Below are 23,050 nucleotides of genomic sequence, written 5' to 3'. Positions count from 1 at the left end.
ACGGGATCCTGTTTTCAGGCAAAGCGTAGCGCAGCGCCAGCGATGTTCGCTGCAATGTTCCTTCGCCGGATCACGGCTCAGAATAAATGCACGTGGCACAAATGCCGCATCGTAAGCTCGTAGTAATATTTCTGGCATCACAGACCATCACAAACAGTTCTGGAATTCACTCTGACAAGGGGCTGAAGCACAAAGCTGACGCGACCTCACCCAGCTTGAAGCGCGGGCGGCCATCTTCTCCGTCTGCAGGCTCACCGGCCATCCGGCTGATGACGTTAGTCCAGAGTGCGTGCCCATTGGTGGGTGTTCAGGTGCCTCCGCCTCGGAGGAGTAAACGTCCCCTTTTTTCTAAAGTTGTATCTGACTATAGGTAAGCCAAAAATAAATCTCTCAACAAGGGAGCGATACATGACCCTATACATATCCCGCTTTTTTGAAGGAAAGCATTTCCATTCCATTCGGCGAAAGTTGAGGAAAGGTAAAGTTGAAGCAATTTGATAAAGTCTGAAACAGACACACCACATTCATTCTGGAACGCAACGTCACCAAAACTACTAATGGCATCTTCGATAACAACCAGGAGCACCTGATGCGGAATAGAATAAAACAAGTCTTTTATATCTATGGACATAGCCTTAAATGAGACGTCACAATGTTGAGAAAGGTAGTGTATCACTTCGAAAGATCCTTTAACCAGAAACGGATCATTAACATTTAGCTTCTTAAGGTGACACTGAAGCCAACAGGAAAGAGAATATTGCCACATGCCTTTTTTCGAAATAATGACACGGAAGGGCGTTCCTGGCTTGTGGGTTCTTGCGGAGAAAAACATCCGAAGGGCCAACCCTTCCCTGCTGTCTACAGATTGTGCAAGAGTGCCCAAATTCAATTCCAATAAAGTGCATTTTGCCTGCAATTTTACCCTCCTCAGATCAACACCAGTTCGCTTAATAAAGAAGAATCAATGGAAGCGTTCGCCTTTTCCAAGAAATGCATACTCATGTCGGGTTGCCGCTTTATAGGTGGCGCTTTTGTCTTGGTGTCTCAGGATATATCCGTTTGTTCCTGAAAATAAACAGCAGTTGGAAGTCAGCGCTTGTCATCGTTGTCCTTTTTGTCCCTCCTCTATGTATGCGCTGTAAGTGACGATTGTTAAAGTTATGCCAGCTAGGTGCATTTTTTCACTCGGCCAAACAGCTTGCATTCTCTGAACAAGTGCAGCTGGGTCAGAACGTGAGCTTCAAATGAAGCACTCATGAACGCATACAGGATCCCTTTTTTTTTTCTTTAAATCTTTTTTTTTCTTTAATTTTTAGAAGTTGCCTGCGGCATACGGCACAAACATACTCCTTGAGCTGGATAACTTGAGGTGGATGGACATTATGATTAACGAATTCCACTAACCAATATTTGAAATTGATTACTTTAAAGAGCTTAGGTTAGGGGCGTGTTGGTATTCCATAACTGAGGTTTTTTAGCGCACGAAAAGGGATGAAAGACAGTGGCAAGACAGCAGCACTGTGTCCGCATCTTGCCACTGCCTTTCATCCCTTTTAGTGCACTAAAAAACCTCAGTTATGATTAGTTTAGTGCATATATTGCAATGCACAAACGTAACTGTAAGAGTACTGATAGTTAGCCGAGTTGGTAGCTATTCATTGTAAAATTGCAGCGCGCGCGTCACAAGAGAGCCACAGGATCATTTGCCAGCTAGCACAACGAGCAGTCACAAAATTGAGCAGGTGATGGAAACTTTTGCTCTGTATCTCGTTTGTTGTGCGTGCTGCAGTTTCATAATGAATAACAAACACGAATTGAAGCCATTGATCTCACAAGGCACATCCACATAGAACAAATTTTGAAGCTAGCGGAGATTTCAAAATACGTTAAGCTAGTGGTAAAAATGCACTGCTCTACTTACGTTCTTAAAACCCCTTTTTATGCACTGACAGTCAAAAATTACTGAAACACCAACGCATTTTGTTGCAAACTTTGGGAATGTAATTCCCAAAACTTGTGTCATCCTCAAATGGCTGTGGAGCCGCTATAGATATTTTTTAGTATATTTACATACGGCTCGTCTACACCCTGATTTTGTAATGCCTCCATGACTGCTGAGGTTTCGACTGAATCAAATGCTTTCTCGTAATCAATGGAAGCTATATATAAGGGTTGGTTATATTCCGCACATTTCTCTATCACCCGATTGATAGTGTGAATATGGTCAATTGTTGAGTAGCCTTTACGAAATCCTGCCTGGTCCTTTCGTTGACAAAAGTCTAAGGTATTCCCGACTCTATTTGTGATTAACTTAGTAAATACTTTGAAGGCAATGGACAGTCAGCTGATCGGCCTATAATTTTTCAAGTCTTTGGCATCCCCTTTCTTATGGATTAAGATTATGTTAGCGTTGTTCCAAGATTCCGGTACGCTTGAAGTCATGAGGCATTGCGTATACAGGGTTGCCAGTTTCTCTAGAACAATCTGCCCACCATCCTTCAACAAGTCTGCTGTTACCTGATCCTCCCCAGCTGCCTTCTCCCTTTGCATAGCTCCCAAGGCTTTCTTTACTTCTTCTGGCGTTGCATGTGGGATTTCAAATTCCTATAGACTATTATCTCTTCCAATATCGTCGTGGGTGCCATTGGTACTGTATAAATCTCTATAAAACTCCTCAGCCACTTGAACTATCTCATCCATATTAGTAATGATATTGCCGGCTTTGTCTCTCAACGCATACATCTGATTCTTGCCAATTCCTAGTTTCTTCTTCTGTGCTTTTAGGCTTCCTCCGTTCCTGAGAGCATGTTCAATTCTATCCATAATAATCTTCCTTATGTCAGCTGTCTTACGCTTGTTGATTAACTTGGAAAGTTCTGCCAGTTCTATTCTAGCTGTAGGGTTACAGGCTTTCATACATTGGCGTTTCTTGATCAGATCTTTCATCTCCTGCGAAAGCTTACTGGTATCCTGTCTAACGGAGTTACCACTGACTTCTATTGCACACTCCTTAATGATGCCCATAAGATTGTCGTTCATTGCTTCAACACTAAGGTCCTCTTCCTGAGTTAAAGCCGAATACCTGTTCGGTAGCTTGATACGGAATTCCTCTATTTTGCCTCTTACCGCTAACTCATTGATCGGCTTCTTATGTACCAGTTTCTTCCGTTCCCTCTCCAAGTCTAGGCTAATTGGAGTTCTTACCATCCTGTGGTCACTGCAGCGCACCTTGCCGAGCACGTCCACATCTTGTATGATGCCAGGGTTAGCGCTGAGTATAAGGTCTATTTCATTTCTAGTCTCGCCATTCGGGCTCCTCCACGTCCACTTTCGGCTATCCCACTTGCGGAAGAAAGTATTAATTATACCCATCTTATTCTGTTCTGCAAATTCTACTAATAACTCTCCCATGCTATTGCTAGAGCGTATGCCATACTCCCCCACTGACTTGTTTTTAGCCTGCTTCTTGCCTGCCCTGGCATTGAAGTCGCTCATCAGTATAGTGTATTTTGGTAAACATACTCCTTCACAGACTCAAGAGGCTGACTAGCGGCCCTGAACTCTTGTTTCTTTGCCTGGCTATTTATTCTTATTTTTGTCTTCTCCATATTAACCTTCAACCCCACTCTTACACTCTCTCTGTTAAGGTCCTCAATCATTTGTTGCAACTAGTCTGCAGCCTTGCTGAATAGAACAATGTTATCGGCAAATCGAAGGTTGCTGAGATATTTGCAGTGGATCCTTACTCCTAAGCCTTCCCAGTTTAATAGCTTGAATACTTCTTCTAAGCATGCAGTGAATAGCATTGGAGAGATTAGCATTGGAGATCGTGTCTCCCTGTCTGAGCCCTTTCTTTATAGGTATGTTCCTACTTTTCTTGTGTAGAATTAAGGTATCTGTGGGAACTCAGTAGATATTTTCCAAGGTATTTATGTAAGCAGTCTGTACTCGTTGATTACGTAATGCCTCTACAACTGCTGGTATCTCTACTGAATGAAATGCCTTTTCGTATTCTATGAAAGCGATATCGAGAGGTTTATTGTACTCTGCGGATTTCTCTCGATAACCTGGTTAATGACATAGATGTGATCCATTGTAGAGTATCTCTTCCTGACGCCAGCCTACTCCCTTGGTTGACTATATTCCAGTGTTGTCCTTATTCTATTGGAGATTATTTTGGTAAATATTTTATATAATACTGGGACTAAGCTAATGAGCCTATAATTTTTTAGTTCTTTAACGCCGCCTTTTTGTGGATAAGTATAATGTTTGCATTCTTCCACTTTTCTGGGACCCTTGCAGTCGATAGACACTTCGTATAAAGAGCCACCAGTTTTCCAAGCATTATGTCTGCTCTATCTTTGATTAAATCGACTGTTATTCAATCTTTTCCTGCTGCTCTTCCTCATTTCATGTCTTGCCAGGCCCTTCTGACCTCATCACTAGATGTAGGAGGAGTTTCTGTATCCTGTTCATTACACTTTCTAATGGAGGTATCCAGACTCCTCTGGCTACTGTACAGGTCAGTATAAAATTCTTCCACTGCTTTTACTATACCTTCAAGATTGCCGATGATTTTACCCTGCTCATCTTTTAGTGCATACAACTTGGTTTGTCCTATGCCAAGTTCCTTTCTCACTGATTTCAGGCTGCGTCCATTCTTTACGGCTTCTTCAGTCTTTCTCATGTTATAGTTTCGGATATCCCTTATTTTCGCCTTGTTGATCAGTTTTGACAGTTCGGGCAATTCTATCTTATCTCTTGCGTTGGTCACTTTCATTTTTTGTCGTTTCTTAATTAGGTCCTTTGTTACTTGGGAGAGCTTGCCTACTGGTTGTTTTGGTGCCTTGCCTCCCACTTCAATTGCTCCAGCCTAGTTATGGTTTCCTTCATTACCTCTAATCTGTGTTTGCAAGTACCAGGCTGAATTCGTCTGCTTTTACCCTTACTGCCTTTAGGTTGACCTGTTTCTTCTTGACCAATTTTACTCTTTCTGTCTTCAAATTGAGGTGAATCCTAGCCCTTACTAACCTATGATCACTGCACTTTACCCTACCTATCACTGCTACATCCTGCACTCTGCTGGGATCGGCAGAAAGTATGAAATCAGTTTCATTTCTTGTTTCATCATTAGGGCTGTTCCAAGTCCACTTTCTGTTAATGCGCTTCCTCAAAAAAGTGTTCATTATTTTCAGCTTATTTCTTTCTGCGAATTCTACCAGCATCTCTCCTCTAGCGTTTCTGGAATCGACGCCGTAGTTGCCAGTTGCCTGTTCACCCGCCTGCCTTTTCTCCACTTTTGCATTGAAGTCACCCATTAGTACAGTATACCAAGTTTGCACTTTTCTCATCGCCAATTCAACATCTTCATAAAAGTGATCTACTTCCTGATCGTTGTGAGTGGATGTTGGAGAGTAAGCTTGTACTACCTTGAACCTATACCTCTTATTAAGTTTGATTACGACTAGTGCTACCCTCTCATTAATGCTGTAGAATTTTTCAATGTTGCCCGCTATGTCGTTATGGATTAGGAATCCTACCCTGTATTGCTTCTGGTCAGGAAGACCTCAATAGCAGAGCACGTGGCCGTTATTTAGCAATGTATAAGCCTCACCAGTCCTAATCTCACTAACGCCGATAATATCCCAAACAACGTCGGATAGTTCCTCAAAGAGTGCTGCTAAGCTAGCCTCACTCAAAAGGTTCGGGTGTTAAAGGTTGACAGGGCCAGTTTGCATTAGTGGTATGGGCTGTGTGTGACAGAGAACCCGGTGGCGGAGTCTTCCGAATCGTTCGGGAGAGAAAGTTTCCAACGACTTCCACCATTATTTTGCCCCGTACTCATTTTAAGTGCTATTCGAGGCTGCCGGAACGTAGGTATAGTTTGCCTAGCCGAGTTCACGGCCACCTGCGACGAGTTGTCTTTTATCATATCACACATTTTTTTTATTAATGTGACTACCTTTAGATTCAAGACTTTACCAGTGAATTTTGGCCTCATTGGGTTTATGGGAATGTCATTGGCTTACCCCAATTACTGTCTCAACAGTTATCTGTTTAAAAGATAAGATAAAAATTTTGTGTCAGTAATCTTTTCCGTAAAGAGTAAGAAGAGTAAGTGATGGCATAAACACACACACACACACAAAAAGGCTGTCAAGATGAACTTAGCCATTATATAGCCATTGCAAACAAATGCAAAAGAGCACTGCAGTTACAACAGAGATGAACGTCCAGCTCCATAAATAAGTCAAGCACTTGAAAAAAAAAGAAGAATAAAACTAACAGAAGCAACATAGTAAGCAAATCTAGAAGTGGCTCGAGTAAAAGAGACTGGAAAAACAGTCTTGAAATCCAATGATGTTGTGCTGATCACACTGTTCTGAAACATGGCAAAGAACACATTCCTGTACTATTGCAGCGTGCACAACAGCGTATAGTGAGTGTTGCAGCTCTGCTAGGATTATTGTATGTGTGTTTTTGAAGGCTCACATGTGTAAGCATGCATGACCAGAGCCTGTGCAAAGCCTCATTCTGCTGATCAAAGTTCTGATCAAATAATTACATGCTCATCTTCCAAAACTACTGCATCATCAGCACACATTCATTGTGCAATTCATGACAAAAAACACATACTTGGCATGCACACCATGCTAAGTGCAGCACAACAAAAAATAAACTGTTTTACCAAAAAAAGAAGTAAAAATTGTTTTTAAAAATATCACCCAATGGCAGCTGAACACATAAGTAAAAGATTCTCAATAACGAATGCTGAGTCACATATTTCTAAGAACACTGCCAGTGAGACTAATAGGTTTATAGGTGCGTAAAATAGCATTAAGAGTGAGAAATTTATGCAGCAAATGATATACCATTGTACTTAAATCTGGCAGGTATGCAATTTGTGACCGTAATGTTGCCGAACAATACACTGATGAGAATCAGCAGTACTGACAGCTTCGCTGGGTTGCGACTCATTGTGTGACAGCGTGAAAAAAAAAAGTAAAATGAAATGATGTCAGAGAGGCTTCGTGCAAATGTTCCTGAGCATGGATCATTTCAATGAAATATCTAACAGATTCTGACAAGGTGCAATACCATGAAGCCATTTGTGGTCACTAGCAATGCTGGGCAACATTTTCATAAAAGACTTCTGACATCTTTTTCCTCTAATAATATGAATACTTTGCATAACTCAGGCAAGAGTTCCGGTGTCCTGTCATTACACTGATACGATTGCTTTCCCTAATACTTGCACACAACATTGATATCTCAAATCATTAGGGCCCAAAAAAAGTTTACCTGATGTATCCAATTTTTGGCATGCAATGTATTTCTTTAAAGCTGCAATGGCATTTTGTAAGTTTTACGAGTTGCCCTTTAGTTTTTCAAGGACTACAATGCTGTGCTTAAATAATGCCCTTCCTGTGAGCCAGCTGCTCAGGGACGTCAATGTCAGCCAACTCACCCAGCTGTCCCTACTTTTGCAATAGCTTGAAATTTCTTGAAACAAGAATTGTCTACAAATAGATAAGTGGTGGAAGAAATGTTAGATGCACAATCACTGATGTAAATTGAGCATAACAATGGACCAAGTATGTACAATAATGTGTGGCAAGGACAGTAGATAGACGGCATAGACGAACTGTGTGTGGTTAGCAAGGAAGCTACGTATCTAGACGGACTTGCTGATGCTATGATAATCAGAAGGACTGGCATGTGTGAAACCATATTCCATTCCAGAAGGCTGCTTCAAGTATCATTCAATGCATAGAGAGAAACATCTGCACAGAATAGGGGTGGTATTTACCGCCATCACTTTTGGAAATAGTTTCACTTTTGCGAGATTTTGCAAGAATTGGCACTGGATGCGTGAAAGTATATGGCCAACAGTGCTCTTGGCTCTGTGCAAAGATAGCGAGCTTGGCAAAGTACTATAAATGCTCGCTAGGCTTGTGGGCTCGTCTGGCCTCGTGTCTCGTATATTGTGGGCTCGTCTGGCCTCGTGAAAGTGAAACATCTCCAAAAGTGGTTGCCCGAGAAAACCATTCCTAAAGGACACCATAAGAACAGTGAAATAAGGGTAAAGACTGGAAGAATACAACAGAAGCAAGGGGGTCTCTAGTTGTTGCAAGGCCGATCGGTGCGGGGTGATGCAAACAAGTTCTTGTTGGCAGACGTGTCGCCCTGGCGTCGACGCGGTGTCGTGGCAGCCACCGTTACCATCGTCTGCAAGCAGAGGCGTCCAACGTGGCAGTCTACACCAAGCAGACATCACTTCACCTTGAGCCGTGCCAAGAATGACACCAGCATCGGACCCATTTATGTCTCAAACAGTGCACGTCGTTCTAAGGCCACGTAGTTGGGCTCAGAGTTTCTTACATAATCCAACCCAGTTATAACCAACAAGCTTATACACAATAAATGGTGCAATATACCTAGTAATTTGATATGCCCGAAGAGTTTCTTACATAATCCAACCCAGTTATAACCAACACGCTTATACACAATAAATGGTGCAATATATCTAGTAATTTGATATGCCCGAACTAACTTATTAAACAAGCCTGCGTGACGTGTTTGTTTTACAGTCCAACTCGGATATATCTAATTCAAAGAGGATTGCAAAATAGTTCGATATATGAATAACTTGAAATATAAAATATGCCAATCTGAAATGTACCTGATACCTCTGCAAGTTTAGGACAGATTCTTGAGATCATAAACAGCGGAAATTTATCACTTTCCTACTCCAAGGCCACTTCAAATGCAAGAAGGTTAACTTATTTTTCTGCACACGAATGCCGTATGTCACAAGTTGCAACAGCATACTTGTACTGCCACTCACTCGTTAACGTACCAGGCCATACGTCTGTTACAATATACCTAAAATACGCCTTTTAAATGGCCGATTGTTATATGCGGGCAATGAGCCAGGCTGTTTTGGGTTTTGGAACAGACTTCCTGTTGGAACCAGTCGTCCTTGCTTCTCTACCACCCTAAAGAGTCAATGCATCTCTTGCGTGCTGATCAGCGCTCCAACGCCTTACACATCGGTTCTTAAAGTGGCCTTCAGCTTGCAGAAAATTTCAATCCATTCCCATTGGAGCACAAATAAAATGCATTCAGCATGAGCACCCAAACTGCATCGATGCCACAATGTCTTTCTGCAAAAGTGTGGATGGGTGAGCAGTGATAGTTAAATTCAAATGTAAAGATCCACCCAAGTTAGCTTCGGGGTAGGATTCGCTTCGGCCACTCGTGGCATCTCCAGTTTGGCATCCTGTGCCTGGCCCCGCTCACAAAAATCACCCATGCTTTTTGTGAAATTCGTATTGAACTTTGACGTATAGTTCTGCGGAAACCCACAAGGTGGAGAGAAGTAATTAATAAGGGGAAAATCAGACATCCACCCGTTCATAGTAATTGTTACAAAGGAAATCCAAATGGGTTCCTCGAAATAAAAGCCTCAGAGTTGAAGAAAAATTTGTCCTGGTTCGGGACTCGAACCCGGGACCACCGCCTTTCCGGGGCAGCCGCTCTACCATCTGAGCTAACCAGGCGGCTAGCAGATGGCAGGGCAAGTCGAATTTGTCGACAACACACGAAGCAAAGGCAAGTGTTTGATGTATAGTTCTGCGGAAACCCGCAAGGTGGAGAGAAGTAATTAATAAAGGAAAAAACAGACATCCACCCGTTCATAGCAATTGCTAGAAAGGAAACTCATACGGGTTCCTCGAAATAAAAGCCTCAGAGTTGAAGAAAAATTCGTCCTTAATAAAGGGAATCCTTAATAAAGGGATTTATTAATCGTATTGAACTGGGAGATCGTTTGTGTTCTTGAAACAGAGTGGAAATCTGCTCTTGCTGACAACGAATGCCCGAAGTTTGCACAAGCCATGGTTCCAGATACGCAGCAAGCAAAACTGAGAGCACCATGCTCATTTTTCTTTCATGGCATGTACTGCCCTCCAGATTCAATCTGCTGTTTAACAGCATCGAACAGCACCGTTTCAAATTCATCAGCATATTTCTGATGATGCGAAAGTCATCGCATCTTCCTTTGGAGAAGTGCAGTTTTCCGTCGCATTGGATATATCGAATGTGGCAGCACAGGAGTTCGATATGAACGTAGTACATGGCTATACTTTTGCATGGGAATTGCAGGAGATTTTACAACTGCTCAATATGTACAATAATTTGATATATCAGAGTTTGATACATCCGCGACTGACTGTAGATGAATTTGTCCTCTAGTGAAGAAATAAAGAAAACAATTCGTTCATCGAAGACAAAACACTGTGCTGTAATAGTAGGCACTAATTTTTCACTGTGACTCGAAATGTTTTTCTGCATCAGTAAGAATGGTGTTCTTGATTGGCGAAATTGTGCAAACATTTTGTAGCCCACTTCCCTTTATGACTTTAATTGTGTTGGCAGCAGACACCTCTAGTTTGATATAGCCTATGTGCAGCTCATTATGTAGGAGCTATTTCATGCTAGTATCAGTCAGCAAATGTTGTGAAAAGAGAATAATTAACTTTATCCTGGTTTGTATTAACTCTGGTGTGACTGCACTACACATAGAAATCCACCATCATTTAAGTTGTATAAAGACTTCCGTTATTACAGATGGAAGGCTTAGTTTGTCTTTAATGTGGTTTGACCAAAAATGCTTTCGCAGTAGCAGAGCTTTCTCGGAATCAAATATTTGTAACAATTCTTCGTTCTCACACAAAATACTCTACAGTTATGTTGGCTCGAAAACAATTTGACACATGTAGTGAGAGAATATAAATAGCAAATTAAAGTAGCTAGCAGTAAGTGCATGCTATGTTTTTGTGTGGATTTAGTAGGGGTGCGCGAATAGTAGTGTTTGAAACCGACTCAAGTACGAATCAAATAGCACCAGAAGCGAATCGAATTGAATATAGAATATTTTGGGAATATGCAGCTTCATTACCACCAATACAAAACAATTTTCATCACGTCATTTTAACGGCACTAGAAAGTTTCCGTCACTATGCTGCATGTTAAATAGCATGTTCTATTTTAAATGTTGTGTACCGATTCTGGCTGCTGAGTTCAGCGGATGACGTATCTTCGTCCCTCATGATAACGTCACAAGTGGCTGTAGGTTTTAGACATGCCCCTTTGGAATGATGCGTCTGGCTGTGGCGTTGGAGATAATGGAAAAGGTTTATCCCGAACCCACCTCCATCTGACACTGTGTGCTTTCGATTTTTACACTCACATCTATCTTGCTCTTTGCAGGTTTAGACACTTCGTTGATAGCAGTAACTACCAAGCCGTCGCAGCATGAAAGTTTGTGCGAGGAGTGGTCTTGAATTGTTGCGTCCAGGGTTGGTCTTTGGCATTTCGACGTGGGCTAAGCTGCCTCTGGTACCGGCAGACCTTAGCAATGTGGCCATTTTTTCCACATTTCCTACACTGGGCACCACGGAACTGACACAGGCGGCGTTCGTGCGAACGTCTACAGCTGGCGCAGGGGCCGCCCAGCAAGCTCTCTGTGTCTCATCGTTGAGCGGGGCTTGCACGTAACCAAAGAACGTCTTCGGCAGTGCCTTGCTGGCCGTCATCGCCAGTCGTCGTGCTTTGATGCACAGGCTCGAAACGCAGCGTGTTCGTTATTTGAAACGAGGGTAGGCTGGCTTCCTGGGCAATGGCCTCAGCGGCAGCTGCTTCCTAAACAGCACTGGTGAAAGACGCCTCTTTTTTCGCCAGTAGTCGCTGCTTCACCATGTCATTTTGCAGTCCGAACACGAATCGATCCCGTAGCACGGTGTCGATGTTGTTGAAGTTGCAGTGCTCTGCTGTTGTTCGAAGAGCAGCGAGGTAAGCGGCGGCAGACTCACTTGGTGCCTGGTCGCAGTGATGGAATTCATATCGTGTGGCAAGCTCCGGTGGTTTTGGCGCTAGGTGGTCATGCAGAACGGCGAGGATTGTTTCGAATGGTGTATCCTTCAGTTGGGCCGGTGCCACGAGCGCCCTGGCTAATTGGAAAGTGGCAGGACCGCAGTGGCTGAGGAATGTCGATCTCTTCTTGCTGGCATCCGTAATGTCCTGTGCCTCGAGGAAGAACTGGAAACATTCTGCATAGTCCTCCCACTCTTCAGGGTGAGTGATGTCGAAAGGCTCGAGCCCCTCCGTTGTGGTGGCCATCATTGTGAACGAGTACATCTTGAACGGAGCTAGCTTCCTATTGCGGCGATCTCATTCAATCCCCCCCCTCGTTGCCAGAGTTATGTTGCTGCGTAGGTCATATCACGAGGCATCACCGCTACAAGGCGATTCGGCATTAACCATTTATTGTTGTCATGAAACAAACACAGAACAGGGGAACTTGATAACAACTGGAATATATACTCTCTTGGGGCCGGAAGAGGGCGTTCTTCAACACCAGGATTGACTGGCGAAGATACGTCATCCGCTGAACCCACCATCAACAAAGCCTTGCAGCAGCACTCGTATCAGGTACCAGCCGTCAACCACCTGCTGGCATCCCTCTCTGGTGGGACTGTCTTTGCGCAGCTAGACTTGGCAGAGGCCTACAAACAGCTCCCAGTGACTGATGAATCTGCAGAGGCACAGACCATTGTGATGCATCAGGGTGCTTTCCGCGTTCAATGATTACAATTCGGTGTCAGCATCGCACCTGGCATCTTCCAGAATTTAACGTAAAACCTACTATGTGGACTACCAGGCGTCGTTCCCTATTTTGATGTCCTCATTTCAGGTGCTTCGTGCCACGAATTGCTTAGTCGCCTTCGAGAGGTCCTTCAATGGTTCCAAGATGCAGGGCTTAAGGTAAAAAAGGAGAAATGCCAGCTAGGAGTGACTCAAGTGGAATTTTTGGGTTTCCGAGTCGATGCAGAGAAAATCCACCCCACACTGGCCAAGACGCAAGCCATCCTCAATGCACCGCGGCCGCTGAACAGAGCCGAGCTGCAGGCCCTGGGTCTTCTCAATTTCTATAATGCATTCCTTCCACACAAGGCCACTGTCGCTGAACCCCTGCACCGTTTGTTGGACAAGAAGGTCCCCTGGCTGTGGGGAAACCTACAACAAACTGCGTTCGGCAATGTGAAGAAGCTACTGGCATCCAACAAGGTGCTGACACACTCCGACGAGAAGAAGCCAGTAATCCTTGCCTGCGATGCGTCCCCGTATGAAATAGGAGCGGTGCTGAGTCACAGAATGCCGGATGACACGGAAGCACTAATTGCTTTTTATACAAGAAACGTATCCTCTACGGAGCGGAATTACGCCCAGATTGATAAGGAGGCACTCGCTGTGGTTGCTGGAGTAAAGAAGTTCCATAACTACATATTCGGCCGCCCATTTCAGATCCATACAGACCACAAGCCGCTCCTGGGGCTCTTCACATCAGAACGGCAAACGCCACAGATGCTTTCACCGCGAATGTTGTGTTGGTCCATTTTTCTGAATGTATACCAGCATTCTCTTCACCACCGACCAGGAAAACAGTTAGGCTGCGCAGATGGACTCAGTAGATTGCCTCAAGCAGACCAGTGCCAGGGTGACTCTTCGCCAGCATAGGTCGTCATGCTTCTGGACGTACTTCCAGAATCTTCAGTCCATGCAGATGATGTGGCTAAGTACTCCGCCAAGGATGCTATCCTCTCCCATGTCCTCAAGTGGGTGTGGAAGGGGTGGCCAAGGTGCGCTCCGAGTTTTGAATTCACACTATTCGTGTCCAGGTAACATGAGCTTTCTGCCCACAAGGGATGCTTACTGTGGAGTGACTGTGTGGTGATTCCACAGAAGTGCTGTTTCCGGGTCCTCGAAGCTCTGCATGTCGGACACCCCGGCATCATCAGAATGAAAGCACTTGCCTGCAGTTATGTATGATGGCCCGGCATGAATGCGGCCATTTAGGAATGGGTGGCGGTGCTTCCCTTGCCAGGAAACATGGCCCGAGATGCCTCAGGCACCTGTGCACCCATGGGAGATGACCCGGACTTTATGGTCACGCCTGCACATTGATTTCATTGGTCCATTCCAAGGCCAGACCTTCTTGATTGTGGTGGATTCTTATTCCAAATGGCTTGAGGTGATACCAATGTCGTCAATGACATCGAGTGCGGTAATCACTACCTTATGAAGATTGTTTGCAACTCATGGCCTGCCAGATACCCTCGTCTCAGACAATGGCCCGCAATTCCCATCCACAGAATTTTGAGGGTTCCTGTATGCCAACCTCACACGCGAAGTGACATGTGCACCCTACCATCCATCCATGCTGAAAGGATGGTACGGACCACCAAAGAGGCATTATCTCATATAATCCGAGGAAGCTAGGCACAGCACCTGGCAGACTTCACTCTACAGCAGCATGTAGCCCTGCACACAGTCACGGGACGCTCCCCGTGCAAGTTGTTGATGGGCCGCCGACTGTCTACCATGCTGGACCAGCTGCACCCAGACAGGGCCTCTGACAAGTCCTCCCGGTTGGCAGAAGGTCTGCCTACAACACGCACATTCCAGCTCAATGACCCAGTACTTGTACCTCACTACAGTTAGCGCCCACTGTGGGTATCTGCTGTGATTTCCTGAGCAACTGGCCTGATCTCTTATGAGGTGGCTCTTCCGGATGGCCATGTGTGTCGCCGGCACGTAGACCAGCCTCCTTGTCGGAACAGCATTCCCATGAGGTTGGCCGAAACCATATCGGACGGAGGACAGCCTGACGTCCGGCCTGCGTCAAGCCCTTCACCTGGCAGAGTGAGCAGCAGCATGGCACCAGATCCCAGTGAACCCAAGAAGCAACCAAGAGTCATGCTACCACCTGAGGAGCAACCAACAGTCATGCTACCTTAGGACGACATAGCAGCACCTCAGCCAGCACCAGCGGAGCACAGTGTTGGATTGCCGGGCCCACACCATTCGTAGAGCTTCTGGAAGACACCCCAACATCTTCGGGACTTTATGCTGGCATTGGCTGACTGCTGAGCCGAAACTAAGGGGAAAGGAGTGTTGTGTACCGATTCTGGCCGCTGAGTTCAGCGGATGGTGTATCTTCGTCAGTAAACCCTGTTGTTGAAGAGCGCCCTCTTCTGGCCCCAAGAGTGTATATATTCCAGTTGTTATCAAGTTCCCCTGTTCCGTGTTTGTTTCGTGACGGCAATAAAAGATTGCTGATGCGCCTTGTAGTGATGGTGCCTCGCAATATGACCCACGCAGCAACATAACAAGTACAAAAGGAGCCTTAAGAATAACTGAAAAGTTTGTTCGCAAACTCAGCGCTATTGTGAGTATATGTGGTCATGCATTGTCACATTCAGAAATGTAGCCTTTCCGTCCAAACAACATTGCCCTCACACCTAAACCAAAAATGCGAGTCATCTGCAGCGATGGCAAAACGAGCCCTCCTTCTCTATTTCGAACAGTCGTGGCAGATGGTGCCACTATCCTATCAAATATGGTGCAATCAAACGCCTTCATATTCAACACTATGGAAGGATACATGTGCTATATATATATATATATATATATATATATATATCTATATATATACACACAGTATCTGAACAACACCCACTGCCTAATGCCATGCCTAAACAATATTTTATTACAGTGAAGCTGTTAGCCTCTAGTTGGTCGAGATTTTCTCTCAGGGAAAAAAAAAGAAACCTCCGAAAGTACCTAAAAAAAAAAAGAAACCTTTAACGATTGAAGCAAAAAATGCATACATTCTTTAGTACCATGCATACGACATCCAGCACAGCATTCGTTTCAATGAAGAACAAGCTCAAAACAAGCATCTAAACTACATCATTGATCATAACGTGCTTCATATAACAATGCGAAGCACGTAGCATTCCCTGCATATATTTCACAGTGAAGATTACTGTTGTGCAAGCTGCTGTGGTGATGGTGGCAGCTTGCGACGTGGAGAATGATGTCACTAGCCTTCCATATATAAAAGAACCAGCCAAGCAACTTATTTCGTTGTTGCTGCAGCACCGCTATGGGTAGGCTCCAGAGTGGTAGGGTAGGCACATAGTTGAGACTTCAGAGAAGATGCATGAATACAAGAAGTGGCGAAGGGAAAAGAAATGGCAATACAACCAGCGGCGTTGTGCTGCCAAAATTACCATTACCATATTACTGTAAAGCAATAAAGCATTGCATATCCCCCTCAGCAGTTGTATTGGTGGTTTACAAAGCATCGCTGGACATCCACTTTTGCAGGGCCATGATGGCAAATCAATTTGTTTTTTATTTGTCGTGACTTTACTGGTAAAGGGCGGCGCCCTGAGTCACAGCATGCTGTGGTACAGTATCTCTGCTGTGCAAGGAATAAAAGTTATTGTATTTTTGCTTCAATTTTATGTTTGGTCACTCGAATCTTGCCTATTCAATTCGACGACCAAATTGAATAGGAAAGTATTCGATTCGTAATTAGAATGTTTTGAATATTTGCACAACCCTAGGATCTGGTAACTGTGCAACCCTAGTGAAAGTGCTTGTGTTTTGACAATGAATTGCAACACATTAATGTAGCCAAAATAGCTGTCCTGGTAGCAGACCAAGCAGTGGCTTTCTGGAAAAGGTACCAACTCAAAGCATCTCCTTATTAGCATGCACACAACAGCAATGCTGCACCCCTTCGAAGTAAAAAACCAAGCGATTGGGGTGCAAAAAAAAAGGACAATCAAATGAAGGGAGTCAATGCTTGTTGTGGAGTGCACCTTTGCAAAGCGACTTGCTTAACCAGCTAGCTCAATGTAAATCTGTCACCTTTAAACAAAAGAACTGATGAAATGCAGGAATTGCAACAAACGGATGCACACCCCATGTGAGCCCCATACCACTATGCAGAACAAATATTCAGCGCCGTTACACGAATGGCTTCCACCCACTCAGTCAAACAAAACAAGCTGCACAGGACAAGCATGCGCCTAAGTGGTTAGGCCTGCTAATTACAAGCACCAGAGAGTGTCAACGAACGGTGGCATCAGAATGGTGGCAATGAACAGGGTGAATGAGACGCCCGGCAGGCTGAATGCCCACCATGCAAAGCAGTTACGAGCTGTCCGAGTATGCTCACATGTTTAAGTGAATGCCAAGTTTTCATGTAGTTTACTGCACTTATTCTCTCTGCTTGCACACTATCTTTGAAGACATTAAGGTGCTTTGTAGTAGCACAGCATAGACTGCTTATGACGCAAGTCACCAAAGTCTCAAATATCTGTACTATAACAAAAAAAAAAAAAACATTTTCAAAGGCTGTTTATGCGCAAAACGTGCAGACCAAGTAGCCATGTGTACCTCAGAATTGAAGCATGCGACCGGAATGTTTTCATTCACTTAAATTTACGAGCTTTGAAAGGTTATTGCATGAAAAATTGTAGTCTTTGCACGAAGTAGACAAAGTAACACAGAAGAAAAAAAAATGACCGAGGATAGTAACCTGCTGTCCAAATTTTCAGACCGGCTTGATTACTTGAAATTCCACCAACTCAACAAAACTAATCTAGAACGGTAACGAAAATTTTGGATGCCACACATTGTCTCATTCAATTTCTCAGACTGATCCGCCTCTGTGCAATGCCAAAAATGTGCCGACCACAAACCAACTTGCCGCCTTTCAAGTAATGCCCGTGCCCCGCTCTTTCATTGTCAAGGTGGTTCCTTTCCAAGTGCTGTACAGCCACTGCAAAGCACTTCATCGACTTTGGTACCGCAATTTTGGTAGCCGACGAGGCACGCCACTTGGGCCTAGCCGACAGCAATGTCGGATGGCGTGTAGGTACGGGCAACTCTCCCTTGATGTGTTTGTAGCTGTATGTAGAGGGTCACATAAAGATAGGGCATGCGATTGTGCGCATGGGCCGAACTGGCAGCTGCATCTGCAAAGCGGAGTTTGATTTCACTGGTGATCAGCCACGGCAACTATTGGGAACATTTACCAAATTTGTGTGTGTGTGTACTGGTAAGAGTGGCAGAAGCTCGCACGAGAACATAAGGACTCAAAAGTGCCGAACTAAATTTGCTTAAACAGACAGCAGTCAATGTTCCACATACGATATCTGCACTTTACCACGATGCGCATACTGCGACAGGCGCACACAAGCCAAAGAGCAACTATGTGCATGCACTCAGTGTAGAGGGCGCACCGCTGATAAGCAACTGAGACTCGAAGGCCTCTCCATCGCCTAGATAACTCCCACATGTCCACATCACACTGCCACCACTTTTGCTTTGTGTTCCTTGTTCGCTTGCTTCACATCTCCTCCTCCCCTTACATTCCCGTCAGTCGGTGAATCTCATTAAGAAGCGCGCTCGCTACTGCGCTAGTGTGCAGCATTTTCCCCTGGGACCTGCATTATAAATGGTATTTTTTCTCATGCAGTTGAGCTACAAGCATGCATATAGATGGAGTTTTATGGGAGGATAAATAGGAGTTAGAAAATACTACTGTCTTCAGTGTCTTTTTTGCTTTATACTTATAAATATTAAAAGCATGCCGATATGTCAATCGGCTTTCCAGGGACGCCCACATAGAAACTGTCAAGTGTTTTTATTTGCAGAGACATGGTTGGTGCTCCTATGCCACACTGAACTGTGCAAGAAAGCTTGGCCTAGATCTAACTCTGTGCTCAACAATGTGCTGGCCGTCCTTGTCTAGGCGCACACGCAATACCACTATGTGAAACTGGCAAAGGCAAGTCCATCAAATAATGTCAAGCAAAGTTTCAATTATTGTCATTAAAGTAATGCACATGTTGCATGCATCCAGCATTATTTCCCACAGTTTACAGTGACCATGGCAATACAACATTGCCATGTGTTTTTCAATGTCCAGTGGGTGGGTGATTGTGTGTTGCCATGGTAGTGATTAAAGATCCAACCATTTGCAACACAATAAGTCATCAGAGGTTGACACAGCAAAGAAAAAAAGAAAACATGTAACACATAATATTGCGAGTATGAAAAGGTGCAAGTGTTTGTCAAGTTTGTGAAGATGAGCGGGTGCAAAAATGCAAATTAATTAAAGTCCCAGCCATGGCGGAACCAGACAGAGTGAGACAAGAGCGGCACACAACAACGGCCCGAGCATTCAGGTGTGAACCCAAGGGATGTGCAAATGCAGGAAAGGGGCGGGAAAAACAAAAGAAAGAAGCAGCGTTATGGCTTCACCAACACAGCAGGGAGCATTCAATAATCACTACGAAACCATACAAGAATGCACAAAATATGTTTGTACACAAAGAGGCCAAGTGTGGTCACACAGCCTCTGTGGCATACAGCACAGGACTCATGCAAATCTAAGCTACACGACATATAGAAAAAAAAGGCCACAAATTAAGTCATGACTTTTAAAAAACAGCATCTTTGCTAGCTGCCTGGCATGCGATGCTGCAACTTGGAACACACACAGTTCATTGGCCAGAGAAGTTGGTCATGTAGTGGCATTGCATTCCCGCATGGCTCCAACTGCCCTCTCCAACAGTCTGCAGCCAATATTCTGCACTGCCTAAGCCAAGCCATCTACTTTACACGTGTGTGCACCCATATGCAGAGGGAACCTGCATTTGAGGCATTGTTCTTGCACTTGCACAGGTTTGTTTTTATGCATGCATTACTTGTATGTAGTTGTGTGCATTATGTGAAGTCATTTTTATACAGATACAGTCGACTTTCGTTAATTCGACCCTGACATGACTGCCAAAATTGGTAGAATTATCCGGCAAGTCTTAAAGGGCCCTTAACCAGGTCTGGTGATTTTGAGCTGACAAGCGCCGTGCTTACAATACGCGCTAATGATCATGTCCGCTAAGTATTAGATCGCTATGCACCACGAAGAGAGCGGAAATTTCAAACTAAATGCCGTTTGCACTTCTCCTCGTGGGAACCGCGCTCCCAGCTGGAGAGTTGGTGTATATAGAACAAGTGCACCTATGTACATCGTACTGCTGTGACGTTGCTTGTAGTGACACGCGACTGAGAATTATTCAAGGCAACATCTGTTAATTGTGTAATCTGTTGCTTCAATAGACAAATTAAAGTTAATAGAAATAATGAAACACACAAACCGAATGTCTGCATGTTGCTGTTCTGCATAGCACGAACTTATACCGCTAGTCAGGCGTTCTCGTGCACAGCAGGCCAAATCGTGTGCTACAAAAAACCAGACAAATGCAACGGCTCGCGCACAACGCCATCAGTCGAAGTGCACCGTGTAGCAAAAAAAAGTGAGGAACAAAAATACCGTTACGTAGGAAGACACCGAGGAAAAACTATTTACAAGTATATGTACAAGGCAACATGCTGTAGTTGGCCAAGAGGCAACAACCCGCGCTAGCTTCCAATCGTCGTTGTCGTCTCCTTACTGCTCGGCTCTTCGTCATTGGCAATACTATCCCGTAGCACTACCCCCGGCGGCAAAAGCACCGTCCCAGAGTGACTAAAGGCTGGACTCTGAAGCAGTGTAGTAGGTCTTGAGCCTACTGACGTGTACGACATCACTAGATGCCAGAGTAGATGATGAGGTTGAGCTCACGAGAGCAATGGAATGGAATGGATGTTATGAGCGTCCCCTTTGGAGCGGGGCGGTGGGTTGCGCCACCAAGCTCTTGCTACTATACTGCCTAATATTCTACCTAGGTTAAACAATGAAAAAAGAAAAAAAAAACACTATGAACTACCACGCCCAAATTTTCTGATCCCCTTTGCGAACTGTGCTTTTGTACGTCTCCGTCTTTTGTCGTTTCCCTACTTTTCTTCCACCAATCCTCCAGTCGCCTCTTACTAATGTCTATTGCAGACATGTTTGCTTTACCACTGCTCCCTCTGAACCCAAGGGCTTCAAGGAGGCCAGTGGTGCCTAAATCGACCGCTGGGTAGACGTCTTCACATGCTAATGAAACATGCTCCGTAGTTTCCCTAGCTTTACCACAGCAAGCACATGCTTCTTCTTCCTTCTTATATCTTGCTTTATAGGTGCGTGTTCTAAGGCATCCTGATCTCGCTTCGAAAAGTAATGAGCTTCCCTTTGAGTTATTATAAATGGTTTCTTTCCTGATTTCGTTTTTTCCTCTTAAGTATTTACTCATGGCAGGTTTCTTTTCCATTGCCGCCACCCATGAGATTAATTCAGCTTCTCTGACTTTCCGCTTGACCTTTGTTGTTGTGTTGTCCAACCTACAGGCCGCATACTTGCTGGTAAGCTTCCTAGTTCTTTTCCTCCACTGTGAATCAATGTTTTTCCTGTACAGATACCTGAACACTCTCCCAGCCCATTTACTTTCTTCCATATTCCTCAGCCGTTCTTCATACTTCAGCAATTTAGTATGTCACAGGCGTCACCTGGCGCAGCACGCAGTAGGGCCCCGTGTATCGCGAAAGGAGCTTTTCTGAAAGTCCGACGTGACGAGAGGGTGACCACAGGAGCATGAGTGCACCAGGCGAAAACTGTACGTCACAGTTGCGGGCATTGTACTGACTGGCTTGCGAGTCCGTCAGTCGAGCACGGGCAAGCTGGCGTGCATGGTCGGCGAGGGCGATGGTGTCGCGCACATACTTTGTTGTTGAGGTCGCAGCAGGAGGAAGTACCGTGTCAAGGGGCAAGGTCGGTTCGCGACCGTAGAGTAGATAAAATGGAGAAAATTCGGCGGTGTCGTGCCGGGAAGAATTATAAGCAAATGTGACGTAAGGAAGGGCGACGTCCCAGTTGTGGTGGTCCTTCGAAACGTACTTGGACAGCATGTCGGTAAGCGTACGGTTTAACCGCTCTGTCAGGCCATTAGTTTGAGGATGGTATGAGGTAGTCAGCTTGTGTTGAATGGAGCAGGAACGCACAATGTCGGCGATAACTTTCGAGAGGAAGTTACGACCACGGTCAGTAAGTTGCTGTCGCGGGGCGCCATGCACTAAGATAATGTCACGCAAGAGAAAGCCCGCGACGTCAGTGGCGCAACTGGTAGGGAGAGCCCGTGTGATAGCGTATCGGGTGGCGTAATCAGTTGCGACGGCTACCCATTTGTTCCCAGAGAATGACGTGGGAAAGGGACCGAGGAGGTCTAATCCAACACGAAAGAACGGTTCCACAGGGACGGTGATCGGCTGGAGATGACCGGAAGGTAGCACCTGAGGTGCTTTCCGATGCTGGCAGGGATCACAGGCAGCAACATAGCGTCGGACGGAGCGAGCGAGACCAGGCCAATAGAAGCGGCAGCGGACGGGGTCGTACGTGGGGGTTACCCCAAGATGTCCTGCAGTGGGTGCGTCATGCATCTAAAAGAGCACAGTCTGTCGTAGATGTTTTCGCACGACAAGAAGAAGATCAGGGCCATCAGGGAGGAAGTTCCTTCGGTACAGAATGCCGCCCTGGAGGACATATCGGCGAACGGATGCGTCGGTAGGTGTAGAGCGAAGACGCTCGATGAGTACTCACAGCGATAGGTCTCAGTACTGCTCATCGGCGATGTTAGCGAAGGCAGACACAGAGAAAATGTCATCGGCGGTACTACTGTCGGCGTCGTCAGGCTCGTCTACCGGGTAGCGAGACAGGCAGTCAGCGTCCTTGTGTAGTCGGCTAGATTTGTAGGTGACAGAGAACAAATATTCTTGGAGGTGTAAGGCCCAGCGACCAAGTCTTCCTGTAGGGTCTTTCAATGAGCATAATCAGCAAAGCGTGTGATGGTCTGTGATAACGGAAAATGGTCGGCCATATAAGTATGGGCGAAACTTCGCAACCGCCCAAAACTAGGGCCAGACACTCACGCTCAGTGATGGAATAGTTGCGCTCCGTGGGCGAGAGGAGCCCGCTGGCGTAAGCGATAACACGGTCGTGTCCACGCTGGTGTTGTGCCAGTACTGCGCCAATTCCGTGACCGCTGGCATCAGTACGGACTTCGGTAGGCGCAGAAGGATCGAAATGGGCCAGAACAGGAGGCGTTGTGAGAAGGTCGATTAGAAGCGAAAATGCAGAGGCCTTGTTATCGCCCCACTGGAAAGGGGTGTCTTTTTTCAAAAGCTTGGTTAGTAGTAGTGCTGTGGC

The 23,050-nt window shown here is 45.2% G+C and overlaps 1 protein-coding gene across 7 annotated transcripts in view; it reads right to left on the bottom strand.

Annotated features, from left to right (window-relative positions):
* nudE (Nuclear distribution protein nudE) overlaps positions 1-23,050 on the bottom strand; it is a 284,398-nt gene that overhangs the window by 89,508 nt on the left and 171,840 nt on the right. For 2 of the 7 annotated variants that reach the window (XM_070523077.1, XM_070523078.1), the window contains exon 9: positions 6,155-8,229. The exons of 4 other annotated variants lie outside the window; for them this stretch is intronic. In XM_070523077.1, coding sequence (XP_070379178.1) covers positions 8,122-8,229 — 108 coding nt within the window. In that variant the 3' untranslated portion in view covers positions 6,155-8,121. Of the gene's footprint in view, positions 1-6,154; positions 8,230-18,551; positions 18,704-23,050 lie in introns of those variants that run through there. One more of the 7 variants, XM_070523076.1, reaches the window with a different exon arrangement.

The sequence above is a fragment of the Dermacentor albipictus genome, chromosome 8, assembly GCF_038994185.2.
Source record: "Dermacentor albipictus isolate Rhodes 1998 colony chromosome 8, USDA_Dalb.pri_finalv2, whole genome shotgun sequence".
Lineage (NCBI taxonomy): Eukaryota > Metazoa > Arthropoda > Arachnida > Ixodida > Ixodidae > Dermacentor > Dermacentor albipictus.
Note: the sequence above shows the minus strand (reverse complement) of the source record. Positions and strands in the feature narration are given on the sequence as shown.